The sequence below is a fragment of the Larus michahellis genome, chromosome 9, assembly GCF_964199755.1.
Source record: "Larus michahellis chromosome 9, bLarMic1.1, whole genome shotgun sequence".
Classification (NCBI taxonomy): Eukaryota; Metazoa; Chordata; class Aves; order Charadriiformes; family Laridae; genus Larus; species Larus michahellis.
The window spans coordinates 30,878,773-30,895,151 of NC_133904.1; the positions used below are offsets into that span (position 1 = coordinate 30,878,773).

Here is a 16,379-nt window from a genome sequence, read left to right on the forward strand (position 1 = left end):
CAAGAAACCAATTTATTTTAAATAGGCTTTCTACTATTCTTTCTGTCATTTTTGTAGAGCCAAAGTCAGACAAAACCACGGTGGTCTTTATCTTGGTCTTACCAAGAAACTGAGCTCCAATATTTAGAGTAGCCATTCCCTGCGCTGGTAAAACACACCTCACTTTCTGCCTCCTCCATGAGCCACGGAGAGGCTGCAGTGACTGAAGGATCCGTCTGGGATGGTCCTCTCTTGACCACTCAAGTTGCCCCTCTGTGGTTCAGGAAGACTTAGGAAAAGGACAATGTTAACACCAAAAGGTCTATATCCCAAGGATAGCCCAGCTTTGAGGCTGGCAGAGCCCTGGCACAGGCTGCCCAGAGATGTGGTGGAGTCTCCGTCTCTGGAGACATACCAAACCCGCCTGGAGGCATTCCTGTGCCACCTGCTGTGGGTGACCCTGCTCTGGCAGGGGGCTGGACTGGGTCATCTCCAGAGGTCCCTTCCAACGCCGACCATTCTGTAATTCAGTGAAAGCTAAGCAATGGCACAGTGCACCAGTGCTGGAGTGGAGAACCTTTAAATAGCTGCAGTGATAAAAATCAGAGCCCAGACAAGAGGGAGCCTGTTTTAGAGAGAGTTATTTATTAGAAGATAGGAGGTTGTTATGTACAGATTCTGTCCTGCAAAAGTGTCCTGGTCACGGATATGTCAGGGAGACATTTAAACCCGTTAGAGCTGGCTCTGGTCTCCACGCAGAGATACTCAAGACACAGCAGAGCTCTGCCAGACCTGGCTCTCGTGCTGGTGCTCAGCTGGGGAGAGGCCTGGCGTACCACAGCATCCCTGAGCTCGTTACAACCGTCTTTATCCCACTGGAAAACCTGGCCCGTGGGCTGGAAACCAGCGGTGGGGACAGCAGACGGTGCTGCAGAAGGGGCACCATTCTTCCCTGGGATAACTTGGAGATATTTTCCCCAAGTAGGGAATTGTCTTCCATCGTGCCAGCGATGAACATGGCTGAGCAAGCGGCTACGGAGATACAACCATGCTATGAGGTAGCATGAGGTAAATGCAAAGAAAAAAGGAAAAGAAAGAAAGAAAGATTCTCTGTGGTACAGAGAAGAGCTCTTCCCACCCTCCCTCACCCCAAAACCAGACCAAGCAGGCAATGCCTGAACCCCCTCCAAAGACCTCCGAGAAAGCAGCTCTGACAGGTGGATCACAAAAAGGTAGCAATTTTGTCTCCTAACAGTTGTGCTCCTGGCAGTATTCCTCCTGATTTCATGGGTGACCTGTTTTCGTTTGGGTTGGCGGGGAGGATTTGTCAGCCTTTTGTAAGGCCTCCGCACAAGCCCCTGCGGTGGCTCAGGGCTTTGCCCAGTGAAGCCCAGGTGAATCAGAAAGCTGCTGTGACGCTTTTGCACCTCCTGAGCCAACTCCAGCCCCATGGAACATGGGCAGCAGCGGTGGAGAGGCAGGGACAAGAGAAGCGGCAGATGAAAGGAATCAACCACCACATTGGCAATAACACAAGGGCCTGGGACCAAACCTTCTCCAGATGGTTAGTGGCTCATGGCCAGCGTGGGGTTTGGTTTCACACTGGCCCCTGGGCTTTGTCCTTATTCCAGGTGTGCATCTTACTGCACTCTGCTGCTGTAGCTGTGGCAGAGCAAAGTGGGTTGAGCAGCGGCTATAACTTTTCTTGATAGACAACCAATATGGGCGTTTTTCCAACATCTAGCAGATTTCTTAAAGGAAGCTATTATCCAGGAGTCATCTGTTTAACTTTCTAATTTACGGGTGCTGAAGGATAAATAAATACTCCAGAGTCTGGCTCCTAAATCTGGTCCTCTGCTGAAGCCACATTCTTGTCTACCCAAGACTGGTTGGGTCACAATATCACTGTCACTTCACTGTCTGCAAAGGCTCATTTAACTCTATTTCTCCTCATTAAATCTCAGTCTATGGCTCCAGAGGCTACATGTAAACCCCTGCTTTGCCCATAGCGTACATGAGCTTTTGTCTACTATCAGGACCCTACCAAGAGTATTCCCCCATGAGTCCACAATAAGCTGAAGGAAAAGCTATTGTTGGAACGGGTTTGTCAGAAATTTCATGTAACTGTCAGAAACACCTGTTTATAGGTCATCTATCACCATATCTCTCTCCTCATCTTTAATCCAAGAGTGACCTTTCTTAGCTTGGTATCTAAGAAACCTTTGAAACTAGGCACTTAGCAGTGAACGCTCACAGCTGATGCCAATGTCAGTACGAAAGATGGGTCAGACTACAGATTTCAGAAGGGACAATTTGTGAGATGAGCATTTTTCTTTCACTGCAGATGACCTTCAAGGTTGGAGGTACTCGGGGTGGGGAACAACAGTAAGACTGCAGTTATAAAGCAAAGCAGCAGACCTCCAGTTACCTTTAGGAAAGATAAAGCTCAGCATTGACCTAGCTCTGCCACAAATATGTCTATTTTTTAATCAGGTTTTATGTTCCTAAGGCACTCGGACTCCTTTTTTGGAACATGCACCCCAATAATTTGATGTATGGGCTTGGGAGGGTTAAGAGAGGTGTTCCACAAGGGCATACTCCAATTAGTTGAAGGGAACTCCAGGATGCTCCAGACGCACTGAGTTATCAAAACCTCTGGAGCAATCATGGCAACCTCCACAATTTTTAAGGATTTCTATGGCACTGGTTGTGCTCCCACCTTCTTCACCCTTTGGAAAGGGGTGAGCTGAGGATCCCCAGGCCCTCTGAGGGACAGGCAACACCGTGCTTCAATATGGGAGCTCAGCAAGCCAAAGCTCTTTGCCTACTATTTGCCACAAAACAAATCTGGGGGTTTGATCTGAAATATAATCTCCTTCCCTCCTCTCTCAGATCCAACCTTAAAAAAAAACATTGTCCCAGCCTGGTCTGAGGTCTAATTCCAGCTTGGTCAAGTGGGAGGCACAGAGAGCAGACAGCAGAATAACTCATTTTAATTTCAGGCTGACATTCATACGACACTTTTTGCCTCCATTTCCGTTATTCCCTTCCAGAACTAGTTCTTCTGCCACCCATGGTGAAAACTTGTTCCTCCTAGGACTTTTTGAAGCACCTTATATTAGAATCATAGAATCATAGAATGGTTTGGGTTGGAAGGGACCTTGAAGATCATCTCGTTCCAACCTCCTGCCCTGGGCAGGGACACCTCCCACTAGACCAGGTTGCTCAGAGGCCCATCCAACCTGGTCTTGAACATTTCCATGTAAGGGGCATCCACAACTTCTCTGGGCAACATGAGCCAGTGTCTTACCACCCTCACAGGAAATAATTTCTTCCTCATATCTAATCTAAACTTCCCCTCTTTCAGTTTAAAACCATTACCCCTCGTCCTATATCTACACACCTTCATAAACCTTGATGAGTGAAGCTCACCTGTCAGAGCTGCCTGGATGTTACAGATGAGGAAAGTTCTCACTGATGTTTTTGGAGAGGGACATTTTCTCTCCAGAGCATGTGCAGAAAGGCAGGAGGCACAGGAGCCTTTTCCCTCGAGACCAGATACAGCTGGCCCCTAAAGGGTACCTGCAGTGACACACAGCAACCTCCGAGCATCCTCAAGGCGCCACCTTGGTAGGAGCAAGTGCTTGACTTCCCGGCCCCCTTTGGGACCCGCTGGGCTGTGGGGAGGTGTGCTGTGAGGCAGCGCTACGTGGCTGCACTAAAGGAAGTCTAACAGGGAGGGCAGACACGGAGAAGCTGGAGAAGATCAAAGCAGAGGAGTGCAATTCACTGGGGCTCCGTCACCAAGACTTTGCGGCACTTAATCGTCACTATGTTTTGAGTATCTCGGCTGGGGACATAAGACCAGTTCTAACAATATCCAAAAGAAACAACATGTTCTCATTTGTATAGCATACAGCATTACAGGGGAATAACCCATTACATAGAAACGTTTTGAACATTAATTACAGTATTATAATTTAACTGCCAACCCTTTCCCTCGAAATTAATCATGGATGTACATCATATAATCAAACCAGCTTTTTTAAAAAGTACATCTTAATATAAATAGTTTATTCAGTGCATGGTTGTGTATACAACAAATAATAAACAACTCTTTTCGTACGAGGCAGAAAGCTGCCTGTACGGAACTATGTCAGTTTTGGAGCACAGAATCCAACGATGATTAATGCACAAAATCTTACACATCATGCAACTCTATGCCAATATTCCAACTTTCTCCCATGCAACAGACATGATGACCTAAATGGAAACCTAACTACATTTTTTTTAAACAATTGTTTCCAATAGCATGTATAAGTATATGTTGTTTAGGGGTAACCTGTCCTAACGCTTCCTCCTACACAATATTCACGTGCCCGTTACAGTGAAAGAAGGACTTTTACAAATAAGACGTTTCTTATAAAAAAATTAAGTCACCTTAATTCCACAGTTTCTGTCTTTAGAAAAGAAGCCACAACAATAGTTTAACATGACACACAAAATGGAATTAAGAGAAATCTACACTGGAGGATAATTTTATCCCTTTCTGGTAACTTCCACTTGGGATAACAAAACAACTCAGCTCCTACAGACTGGGGTTAGCACAAGAACTTTACCAGAAACTACAAATCTATAAAAATTTATATTTCATTGTGTTTAAAACCACAAGAACACTGTTTGCTTGAGCCTGAGACACCAACTCTCAGTTCCAACCCTGATTTTTAAATTATTTTTTTAAAGACATAGCTTTAAAGACCCATTGGAGTTCAGAAATCAAAAAGTTGCACTATTCCAAATTAAAGGATACATTTTTTATCAAGCCTTAGATATAAAACGGTAAGCCAAGGAAACAACAGAGTTTACATATTTGTTTTTTGTTTGCCCCTATAAAACATACAAGCATTAAAATTTCCTTTGAAGAGCAAAAGTGGTCTTTTTCTGAGTTGGAAAGCAAATTCTTATCAGCAGTGAATGCTGTGAAATGTTTTTGTTTCGTATTCCACAAAGCATAGGAGAGAGAGAGAGAGAGAAAGAGAGACAGAAAAAGAGAGAGAGAGAGAAAGAGCTGGACATTTCTTCTCCGAGATTTATTCCGCAGGTATGTTTGCTGGCTATCCAAGTGCCTTGTGATATGCACAAGCATATTCTACATTATTGGGGTATATCCTTTGACAACCAGTAGATCTAATGGCTGATAAAAGAGTGACCTATGCAAGTTCGGTGGCTTGTCCTGGGCAATTGAACATTTGGATGAAAGACTGCTAGTAAGAATTCAACTGCATCCAGAGGTAAGGTTCTGTTTAGAGAGCACTTGGCTTGCCTGAACCTGGCTACGTTGACTCGTTTTGGCTCATGGATTTACCCCCATTTAGCACTCCTGAAACACTTCTGCTCTTTGTTGGGGTCCCACTTCCAGATCTTGAGAACTCTGTGAGATCGTGGAGAGAAGGCTCTTTGTACATGGCCACTGCAAAGCAAAAGAGAGGTGGCATGTCAGCACGCGCTACGGGCTGCTCGGTCTGTGGGTGCAAAGTCCGGCGGCAAAATGTCGGGATTTTTGATTCAGCAACATGCAGTGTCAGGAGCGAATGAAAGAAACACGGCAAGGGGACCTCTTCCATTTCAAACACTAAGAGCCTCTGAGGTCCTCTTCAAGGCAATGACAGTTTAGAGAAGGGAAAAACCAGAGCTCCCTCCCTCTCCCAGTTAAATCACCCAACCTACCCACCGCACTTACAAAACTCTGCAGGATAGACCTAAGCTGCTATAAATCAACATTTCCTTATTAACAGTGAAGCAGCGCTGTCGACAGCTGTGATTTGACCTGTTACTTGTACACGTAGCCTAAGCAGGTGGGTGTGAAAATGGATTTTCAGTCATCTGTTTCCTTTGTTTTCACACGCATTAGAAGTGAGGATCAACCTTGACATCAGGTGCCTAACACCTAGTCCTAAATGTAGACTGCCAAACCAGTCCAGCATCCACCCAGGGCTAGACACCTTTGAAATATCCTCTCTGATTTTGAAATGACACTGCCTTAAACGGCTACCTAAGAGCATAGCCCAGAAGTAGGCGGCTTCATTCCTCTTAAGGAAAGGGCATATGGAAGGTAGTTCTTCTGGAGAAAAGGAGAACCTCCATACATCGACTGAGATCTCCCTCTTTGCATTGACCAAAGAGGAAGCCAAGTCTGACCACAGTCCTGATTCAGATCCTTTGGATAACTGGGGTGAGTCTAGGTCCTGGCTTTTCATACACAGCGGTATATCTATGCCACATGCATTATTGCCTTTAATGTCATATGCTGATGCCACATTAATTGCGGCACCGCACATCAGAGATTTATCTCAGGCAAAAACAGACAAACAAACATCTCGGAACATAAAGCACAGATTGACAAGCCACACAGCAAGTTGCTGATGGCCTGTGAGCAGATGCTTGAGCCATTCCAGATAAAGCCTTCGTTATCTGTAATGGATACACTGTGGACTTTGGGCATAAAGGAACTAATATGTGCATTTGGTTAGATTACAGAAATGCAGAGATAACGCAGAGAAACCTAAAAAAAGCAGCTCTGGTTACATTAACAGTGTGTCACAGAACATTATACTCCTATAAGTAGCTGAACCCTTCAAATATGTATGCACAGCAATTAAACATCTCTGACACAAGACAATGTCAGTTCAGATAGACAGAGCAAACCCAAGCAATTACCTTTTAATGGTTTTGGAAGAAAGTGTGCTGCAGGTTTATTTTTCTTCACATGGTTTCCCTTCATTATTTCTCCTTCTTTGTTAAGACCCAAATACCAACCCCGGCCAGACTGTTGCTGTCTGTAGATCATTGAAGAATACGTCACATAGTAGTTTTCAAATACTGATTCTTTGAACTTGCATTCAGGTGTAAAATGTTCCTGTAAGAAAATAACAGATCAATATGTGCAGTGCTGAATCTCACATCGGTTAATGAAAAAGCATCCAATATTCATTGCTTTCCCGATGGTTAAAAGACATACTTCTCACCCTGCGCTATCCAATTATGAAACACGGGCCCTGAAAGTATTAACAGAAGCGTAACACAATTTGAAACCTGTGAAATGACGCCGTGAGCGGCTCAAAGTGGCATAATAAAGTCTTTTTGAACAAGGAGTAAAATGTCTAAGTGAAGAATTATTGATCAATGCCAGTAACGAACAGGAGGCAGACCCAGCCCTGATGCCAGCCCCACAGGACCAGCTGTGCTCCAGCCCCACGGGTGAGAAGCGAGGCCATGTAATGCCTCTGTGCATTAACTCCTGGCCTTTACTGCTTAGGAGGAAAGCGTGATAAAAATTCAAAGCCAGGATGCCATGAGTAAACGGTCGTCTCTTACTAACCCAGCAATATTCAGTTCGTTTGTGGCAGCTGCCTCTTTGGGCTGACCTGTGCTCTTTCTCTGCCCAGCCTATCAGCCACTGAAAGAGGCTAACGCAGACATTAGCCTCTGCCCTGGGGTTGGCAAGAGTTAAACAGTACACAGCTGAAAGTGTACGGGATCTTTACGGAAGCTCTAGTCTTCATGTCGAATTGCACTGCTTCTTTTGGGGAGATGGCGTTGGGCTAGCAGTTAAAATAACGAGCAGTAATCCAGGAGAGACTTTTTCTTCCTGCCAATGGTTTCCCCTGTGCAATGCTCTCGACTCAATCAATACCTGCTGGCACTACTGCCCATATTCAGGAAAGGACACAGACATGAAACATGGGTTTTGGAGGGAGCTAAGACCGAAACACCAGTCCTGACAGCACCTCTCAGCTGCTTCCCAAGGCCTCCAGGTGCTGCAGGGTCTCTAACATCCCAAGTTCTGACCATATCTCACCTAAGGACCCCTAAAAGTCCATAAAATGTGAAAGAGGAAGAGCTTGGTCTGTTGACGGGGATGTTAATATCCCAATCCTGCCTGTCGTGGCACGGCGCAGCAGGCAGCTGGTTGCCGGTTTTCCCTTGCAGAGGCAGCCAGCTTCAGCGGAGCTGCCCTTGTGCTTCAAGTATCCTACAGCGGCGCGAAAGGAAGGAGGAAAAATTGTGCTTGCATAATGATTGTGATCTTGAGTTTAAAAAAACGAAAGGAAATTAAATGTCTCAGGCGCTTAAGATGTTCTTATTTAGTTTCTCAAATATTCTTGTGTGAGAAAAAGATGGTATTTAAAAAAAAAAAAAAACCCACTGCATTTTCTGCACATCTTTTGCCATTTTCGCTTCTCATAGGAGAAAGAAAAAAACCTCCCATCCTCTGACTGGCGTTTGCTTCAACAAAGAATGTGAAGTAAGCAATTTCCTTCTTTTTTTCTTCAAGCTAATTGGCTGTTATTTAGTTAATTGACGATTGGTTTCAATTGCTGTCAAGCAGGGACAGTCACTGCATTTTTGCAAGATTTCTAAATAAAAGCCTTCCATCACTGTACCCTGCCCAGCACTAGCCACGTTAACAAAGACTATTGCATGTGTATCATCCAATTAGCAGCAAAATGGAAAACTACAGTGCTCCCACCGGAAGATTATGGTTTATGTACAGTAATTTGGAGCTGTTTCGGGTACAAAAAGCCTGCTTGTACACAGCGGCAGAGGGTCAGATTGCAAACACAACCACAACATTTACTCTGGCTCTCTTAGGAAGCAAGTTAACCTCGGTACGAGCAGCAGGAGCCAACAGCCGGCGGAGTCCCTTGAAGCAGAGGGCCAGAAACGGTGGGGAGACAGAAAGAAAGACACCAAAAACCCCTTCACCACTCATTTTTCCCTTGGCTGGGAGGCTTGTGATAGCAAGCTGTGATGATGGTGCACACCAGCCATCCCCCGCGAGCATCACAGACAGCAGTCGCCTCCCTGGAGCATCCCACGATTCAACAAAAACTGCCACAGCAGTCATGTCTAGGGGCTGACCTGCTGGAGAGCAGCTCTGCAGAGAGGGACCTGGGAGTCCTGGGGGACCACAAGTTGCCCATGAGCCAGCAATGTGCCCTTGTGGCCAAGAAGGCCAATGGCATTCGGGAGGACATTAAAAAGAGCATGGCCAGCAGGTGTAGGGAGGTCATCCTCCCCCTCTGCTCTGCCCTGGGGAGGCCACATCTGGAGTGCTGCGTCCAGTTCTGGGCTCTGCAGTTCAAGAAGGACAGGGGACTACTGGAGAGAGTCCAGCAGAAGGCTATGAAGATAGTCAGCGGAAGGGAGCATCTCTCAGCTGAGGAAGGTCTGAGAGCCCTGGGGCTGTTCAGCCTGGAGAAGAGGAGACTGAGAGGGGATCTCATCAATGCTGAGCAATATCTAACGGGAGGGTGTCAGGAGGATGGAGCCAGGCTCTTTTCAGTGGGGCCCAGCAACAGGACTCAGGGCAGCGGGCACAAACTGGAACACAGGAAGTTCCACGTAAACATAAGGAGGAACTTCTTTCCTGTGAGGGTGGCAGAGCCCTGGCACAGGCTGCCCAGAGAGGTGGTAGAGTCTCCGTCTCTGGAGACATTCCAAACCCGCCTGGAGGCATTCCTGTGCCACCTGCTGTGGGTGACCCTGCTCTGGCAGGGGGTGGGACTGGATCATCTCCAGAGGGCCCTGCCAACCCCGACCATTCTGTGATTCTCGTGACAAACAGCGGGGCACAGAAACGAAGACACCTCTCTATAACGTCCTCAGTTACCGTGTCAAATTCCCTCACAATTCTTCCGGCACCAAAGCAGACCCACCTCCTTTACCTGACTAGCTTGGTGCAGAATTGTGCCACTTTGTCTCGACTGACGTGTGTTTAATTCCTCAGCTACGGCTGCAGCTGCAGAAAGGTGCTGCATGGTGGGAAACCCATCCTCCTTGCCAAAGAGAAGTTGATCCCACGTGAGCTGTTTGCAGCAGCTGAAGTGCTCTGCTTGCTCCTGAATACTAAGCGGTCGCTTACCTTTTGCAAGCGTTTGTTCCCACCCATCACTTGCCTTTAGTTCAACCCAACCTGTGTCCTTCCCACTCCTTAAAAATAGAATCGGGGGGAGGACTGCAGAGGGAAGCTCTGAACGACGAATGCTAAGCAACTGTGCTCCGGATTTGGGGGTATTACAATTAAAAGGTAATTTTCTGTGTGGCAAGTCCATGTGCCAACCCAACTGGGTATGGACAGGGCTTCCTTCAGCACATCGGTTCAAAATACAGTGCAGAGCAGCAAGTGCAAAGTGGCCATTGTGTTATCTTTGCTGGCAAATTCTTCAATAAAATACTGAGGAAGTGCAAGTTAAAGCTGGGAGAGGGCTGAGTGCCCCAATTAAACCCGATCTTTTCCAGCTCATATAGTCATTCCTATTGAAAAATTTCTAAATATAATTAAGTGTTGAATTTTAAGACCAGTTTTTTCCTGTCTCTCAGCTGTCCTCTTTGTCCATTTTTGTAATAAAAATAATTTTAATGAGTTCTGAGACGTCCAATGTTATGAATATCTTGTTATGCAAAAGATGAAAAACGGGTATTTGTGTGAAACAGTATTTCTTTCTCAGCTTACCTCAGAAGTCAGGGATGATGGCTCCCACGCCATGGTAAATCACACTCACCCAAGCCCCTCACACATGCACCCTAACAATGAATAAGGCAATGAATGAACAAACGAATGAATAAATAAAAGTTAACGAAAGTGCTGGATTCACTGTAGTCATGACTCAGCCATGCTTAAGTAAGCAAGAAGACAAACTGTCAGGAGCTTCTTCTTGGTTTTGAGCTGATCAGCTGAACTACTGAAATGTTCCTTCATGAATAGATCTGCAGCTGCATTAAATATGTGAAAAATAATTAAAAGAAAAAAAAAGAATAATTTGGTGTATGATAATTTGGTAAAAAGGCCTCGTAGCAAACACTTAGAGTGGCTGTATTTCCAGGCAGCTGACTAGATTACATCTAAAATAATCCAGTCTCTTCCATACAGATACTGCATTACGGGTAAGCCAAGGCTGAAAGCTAAAATACTGTAAAAGTGAAGCTGGAATTCTTCCTGCTCTAATTGTGCAAAAGCCAAAGACCATCCAAATTATCAGCCATCACACCCACCTACACTGCAGGACAGAATATTAATTCTTCTGGCCCCCAAATGATCGTGACCGAGGAATTCAGACTTCCCTTAGACAGAAAATGGGAAATCCGCTTTAAAGAAAGGTATTTAGTGTCTTCCGATTTCTGTCATATTCTAGAAGTTAATTCAGGATGGCTGTAGGCACAGTGCACGTATGAGGGCAAAGATGTTTCCTCTCTGCTATTTATTGCATGTTGTATTTGCATTACGGGTGCCATCAGCAGGGAACATCACCAAGTATTTTATGGAGTAGTAAGTTTAAGTCACTAGGTCATTACTGAGTTTGTTAAATGTCTGTACGTTGCCCGTCCTGCAGCTACCCTGCAGCAGTTGACCAGAATAATCAGAAATTTTATTCAGATGGGTTTAGTGCTAGGACCATGAATAAACAAGAAGAAAAAAATAACTGACTTCTTTGAAAAATATTTGGGAAAAGTATGGGGTACTTGAGGAAACTTGGAAAATGTTCTTATATATCGAGCATATAATTACATTCCATGGGATCAATGACGATATCTGCATATGGGATTTATTCTTTATTTTCTCCACTTAATGAAAATTGGATTTTTTTCCCTTCATATCCTGATCTCTTTCAGGACCATAATGTAGCCCAGGATTCCATTCTATAATCATGAATTTTTGAAGGAGCCTCTTTAAGGCTCCAGAGTAGTGATTTTCTGCGCCACTAAGCCTGCCTTTTTTTATTAACCGAGATTGATTTTCTCCATCTTGGCATGTGAAGTTCTGGGGTGTATCCTCTGGATCATCACCCTCTAATGTGCAGTGATATCAACAGCACAAGATGTGAATACTTCAACTTGAACGCTATCAGAAATAACAGCTTTTAGATCACCAGTGTTGGAAGACTCTCTGAAGAAACCAGTATTTCCGGAAGCCACCAAAAGCTGTTTGCTATGGGAATGGAAACTTACAATTATCTTGAACCAATTTATTCTGCATCAGATATATTGCAGTTCCCACAGATAGTTCCTAATCCCACAGTATCGTCCAATTTGCTTAAATTCACCTATTTTGAGGAATCCTAGTGATTTCAGAGGGAGCAACTCACAATATATGGTGAGGGGTCTGGAGCACAAGTCTTGTGAGGAGCGGCTGAGGGAGCTGGGGGTGTTCAGCCTGGAGAAATGGGGGCTGAGGGGAGACCTTCTCACTCTTTGCAACTCCCTGAAAGGAGGGGGCAGCCAGGGGGGGTCAGGCTCTTCTCCCCAGGAACAGGCGATGGGACAAGAGGAAACGGCCTCAAGTAGCACCAGGGGAGGTTTAGATTGGATATTAGGAAAAAATGCTTCACTGAAAGGGTTATCAAACATTGGAACAGGCTGCCCAGGGAAGGGGTTGAGGCACCATGCCTGGAGGTATTTAAAAGATGGGTAGACATAGTGCTGAGAGATATGGGTTAGTGATGGGTTTTGTCAGCGTTCGGTTGATGGTTGGACTCGATGATCTGAAAGGTCCCTTCCAACCTAGGCGATTCGATGATGCTATGATTCTATATGAATATGTACAGGTCTCATAGGACCTGTAATTAGGAAGGCTATTTGACCATGCAATCGTCACCGTACACAACAGTTGCCAGTCACAGCAAAAGATGTGCTCATCAAAAAGCTGCGTGGGCTCTTGAAGACAGATGCTCTACCAGTGCAGAGCTTGATTTTGGCTGTGTCTGTTCCAGGTGAGTTCTCACAAAGACACCGTAGGTAGCCCGAAGCCCTCAGGAGGTGCTGCAAAGCTGAACTAACTGCTGCTTGAACCAAAACCTACTGCTGAGCAGGAATTTCCTGAAGGCTGGAATTCCCCTTGAGTTCGCTACAATCTGAAGGCATGTCTAGCGGCCATGTGGTCATGTAAAGAAGAAATTAAATTCAAAATTATATAGAAAAGATACACTAAATTCTTTCATCAGGAAACCTACTTACTGGCAGGAGGGATAGGAAGGCACAATTTTCCGGGAGGGTGATGCCAAACTACTCCATAGGATGGAATTGCCTGGGATAGAGCAATCAGCAGGAATTTATCAAGTGAAACCCAAACTGTCAGGGGTGCGTAAATTTATTTAGGACAAAGTCTCCAGAAAGAGTAAAATGGAGCCCAAGGAAGCAGCTGGATATCCAGCGTCTCCAGGGTAAGATTTCAGGTTGTCACTAGGTATTCTCTGAATCTATGAGAAAAGCATTGAAAGGATCCTGTAATTATTCCCTTGACATTGTTCCTCTGCACAGCAAATCAAATGCGCAAACTCGGGGAAAGAACGCACACAGTGAACTGAAGCAGAAAACATATTAATTACAAATATGGAGATTTAGTGGTTTAAGTTTTGTTCATGACTCTTTTTCTAGCCTTATCAGTGACTCAGTTGCGAAAACTTGTCCAAGTCATCTTTGCCCAGATTTTTAAGTGGCATTTAGGCGCATCAATAAATACCTATTTAAAGCGTGGTGCGTCACCTCTCAGCATGCTCTGCCCATGGAATGGATGTACTGCCTGATGACCCCAGGGAAAAAGACTCAGTGGCTGCAAACAACGCTGAAATTTAATTGAGATAGGAACTCTGCATGATCATATTATTGTTCCCTTGTCTTCTGGTGATGCTTCACTTCTACGACTGTGTTGATTAACCAAAGCACTCCTTAATTGGGGCAAGAGAACTAACGCATGATACATACAGAAAGAAGACGCTCTTCTGATTACCGCAGAGGAAATTAATCCTGTTAGAGAAAGCCTGTAATGTGGTTTAAAAGTTCTGCAAGATGCCCAGGAGAACACCTCCCAGATGTCAAACGCAGGCCCCTTTCCTAATCTGGCCCACAAAGTCATGAGATGTAATTTACTTGATGTGAATAAGGAAGAGAGAAGACCCACTTTGCCCCCAAATGCTCCTCTTTTGCATCAGTGCTGAGCGGCCCTGAACATGTGCATCCCTGACGATGCTGGAAGCGTGGTACAGGCAAACCTCTGCAATTTCCTGAATGATCAAGTCCTCTATAAATATTTTAATACCTTCTAATGCTTGTTCCTACCCTTTTTTAATTTTGGTGGCTTCAGGGCACCAGACCTGCCAGTCCCAGTTCAAAATCAGTGAAATTCTAATATAATAAAAGGAAGAAACTACTCTTTAAACATTGCCTGTTTTGTGAAGCTTGGGAAAGTTCATTAAGCAGAAGGTGCCCATCAGGTTGTCTGAGGGCTCTAAACCAGACTGACAGAGAAAGTCCGTGTGATAGAACCCTACTACTACCTAGAAGCTGTTTTTTAAATCATATCAAATTTTTATTGTTTCCCACAAACAGAAGTCCTGTTACTGCTTCTAGATCTGTAAAGGGAAGCCTACATATTAATCTGCAATTAAGCCTCTTCGGAAAGAGATCTTCTCTACTAGTGTAACCATGGGTTTGGTGTTAAAAAAAGATTAGAATAACTTTCTCAATGGCTAGCCAAAGTTTTTATTGCATGATAAAGCCCCCTGATTCATGGACTGCACTCCCAGGGTTGGTCAAGGACTGGCCAACACCACTATAGCCTTTGACTAAGGTTGAAAAATGGGAGATGGAAGTATCCTGCACTTTTTCCTTGTACTTCCCCACTCTGATCTCATATTCTTCTCTAGGTATGTGCCTCTCATCATCTTTGGGCAGTGAACTTGCTGGACCTGGATCTGCTACAACTTCTTGTGATGCTCCCTCCCGTGTGACGGAGTCAAGCAGAGGAACTAAACCTTCCTGGCTGAGCAAAGCACCATGAGCAGGTCAGCAAGAGCTGCCTCGATACGCGACCTGCACGGCCATTAGAGAAAACAGGGATGTTGGAAAGGATGTGCTCCCTGAGAACGCGCTGGGAAAGAGCCCACCTACTCAACCTGGACAAAAATTGAGTCATCTTACATCACCGAAGGCACCTGAAGTGGGTAACTATCCATACCTAGAGCATGGGCAGTGTACAAATACCCACCGAGGCTGGCGGTTCCTTTCAGCAGCCTTGGGATCACGCCAACTGGTGAATCCTGCTCCCCTTCAAAGCTCCAGAAGAATTCCCTTTTCCTCTCAGTTGGCTCGCAATTTTCCCCAGAGTGCCAATCCTTTCCATAATTTTCCTAAGCTCATTATCTCTGTTTCCTGCAACAGCGGCTTCCACAGGTGAAGCCAGCACTGTGGAAAACATATTTAAAATCTGTCCGTTGTTGTTTTTTGATCGTAAGCACATTTCTTCTCTTAGTTTTTTTTACAGCTTTCTTCTCTCGGCTTTTAATTTTGGAAAACAGCACACAGCGTGCCTCTTCTGTGCCATTCAGTACCCCACATCTCTCTACCCTGTCTCTGCTTATTCATCTCTTGTTTTAACTAAGCGGGCTTAATCTTTTTAAATCTCTCCTCCTATGAAAGGTTCTCTGTGCCTCTAATCATTTTCATTACCCTTCGCTGAATCCTTTCAATTTTTTTTTTTTTCCCTCCATCATTTCCAGAACTGAAAGACAACATTTAATAAGAGGCTGTGGCATTGAGTTGCGTAACGGAGGTAAGATATTTTCAGTCATTTGTCTTATGACAAAGTAAAACCGTCTTCGCTGTTCAGCCTCACGATTGTGCATCTGTACAAAAGTTCTCTGCCTTTTAAGTTGTGTCTCTGATAAATACGGTCCAATTTTATGGTATTTCTGACCCTCTGATCGTTCGGTGTACCCAAGCTTAACAATTGAAGGAAGGGAGAAGGAAGCAAAAGGCAGATAGGACAGCTTTCTTCCCCAGAACTAGAGCAGAGAGCCCCAAAGATGCTAAGCAACCTATTTTATAACATGCCCATTATTACACAGATAACCTGCCAGCCACAGCAATCAGATTTCTGGCAGTTATAATTGACATCAAATCCCGGCATTGTCAAATCTCTCTGACACAGCTGTTGTGCAGAATGTCCTCAGCTTAAGTGTGTCACGCATTACTTTTTACTTTAAAAAAATATATATTTAAGTTGAAAAACTCCTTTTGAAGTACAGGGCCCATGCTCTGCTTTCAGTTAAAGGCAGCCCAGCGTCCTGCTTGTTTTAATGGCCAAGCCCTCAGCCCATTGCCATTCGCTCAAGGTGGCCAGTGGCATGAGATGCTGGAGGACTAAGAGGAGCCTGAGCCTTAGGAGACACCACAACCGCCTTGTCTGGAGCGAGCTACGTGTGGTTTGTTCCCCTGAGCTGCTAATTGCCTGCCAGCTGTCCCTTTGGCTTTGTGTGCCACCGGCTCCGTGGGACATGGGGACAGAGCAACCACGCAAAGCCTGGTATCTTCCATCGAGCAGCAGCAAGGACGCACCGAGGGAA

The 16,379-nt window shown here is 45.1% G+C and overlaps 1 protein-coding gene across 4 annotated transcripts in view; it reads right to left on the reverse strand.

Annotated features, from left to right (window-relative positions):
* Positions 1-603: 603 nt before the first annotated feature.
* The window catches only part of FGF13 (fibroblast growth factor 13), a 272,834-nt gene continuing 257,058 nt past the window's right edge, over positions 604-16,379 (reverse strand). For all 4 annotated transcript variants that reach the window (XM_074601703.1, XM_074601706.1, XM_074601705.1 and 1 more), the window contains 2 exons: positions 6,697-6,895; positions 604-5,449 (listed from right to left, as the gene is read on the reverse strand). In XM_074601703.1, the coding sequence (XP_074457804.1) occupies positions 5,313-5,449; positions 6,697-6,895 (336 nt within the window). In that variant the 3' untranslated portion in view covers positions 604-5,312. The remainder of the gene's footprint in view (positions 5,450-6,696; positions 6,896-16,379) is intronic.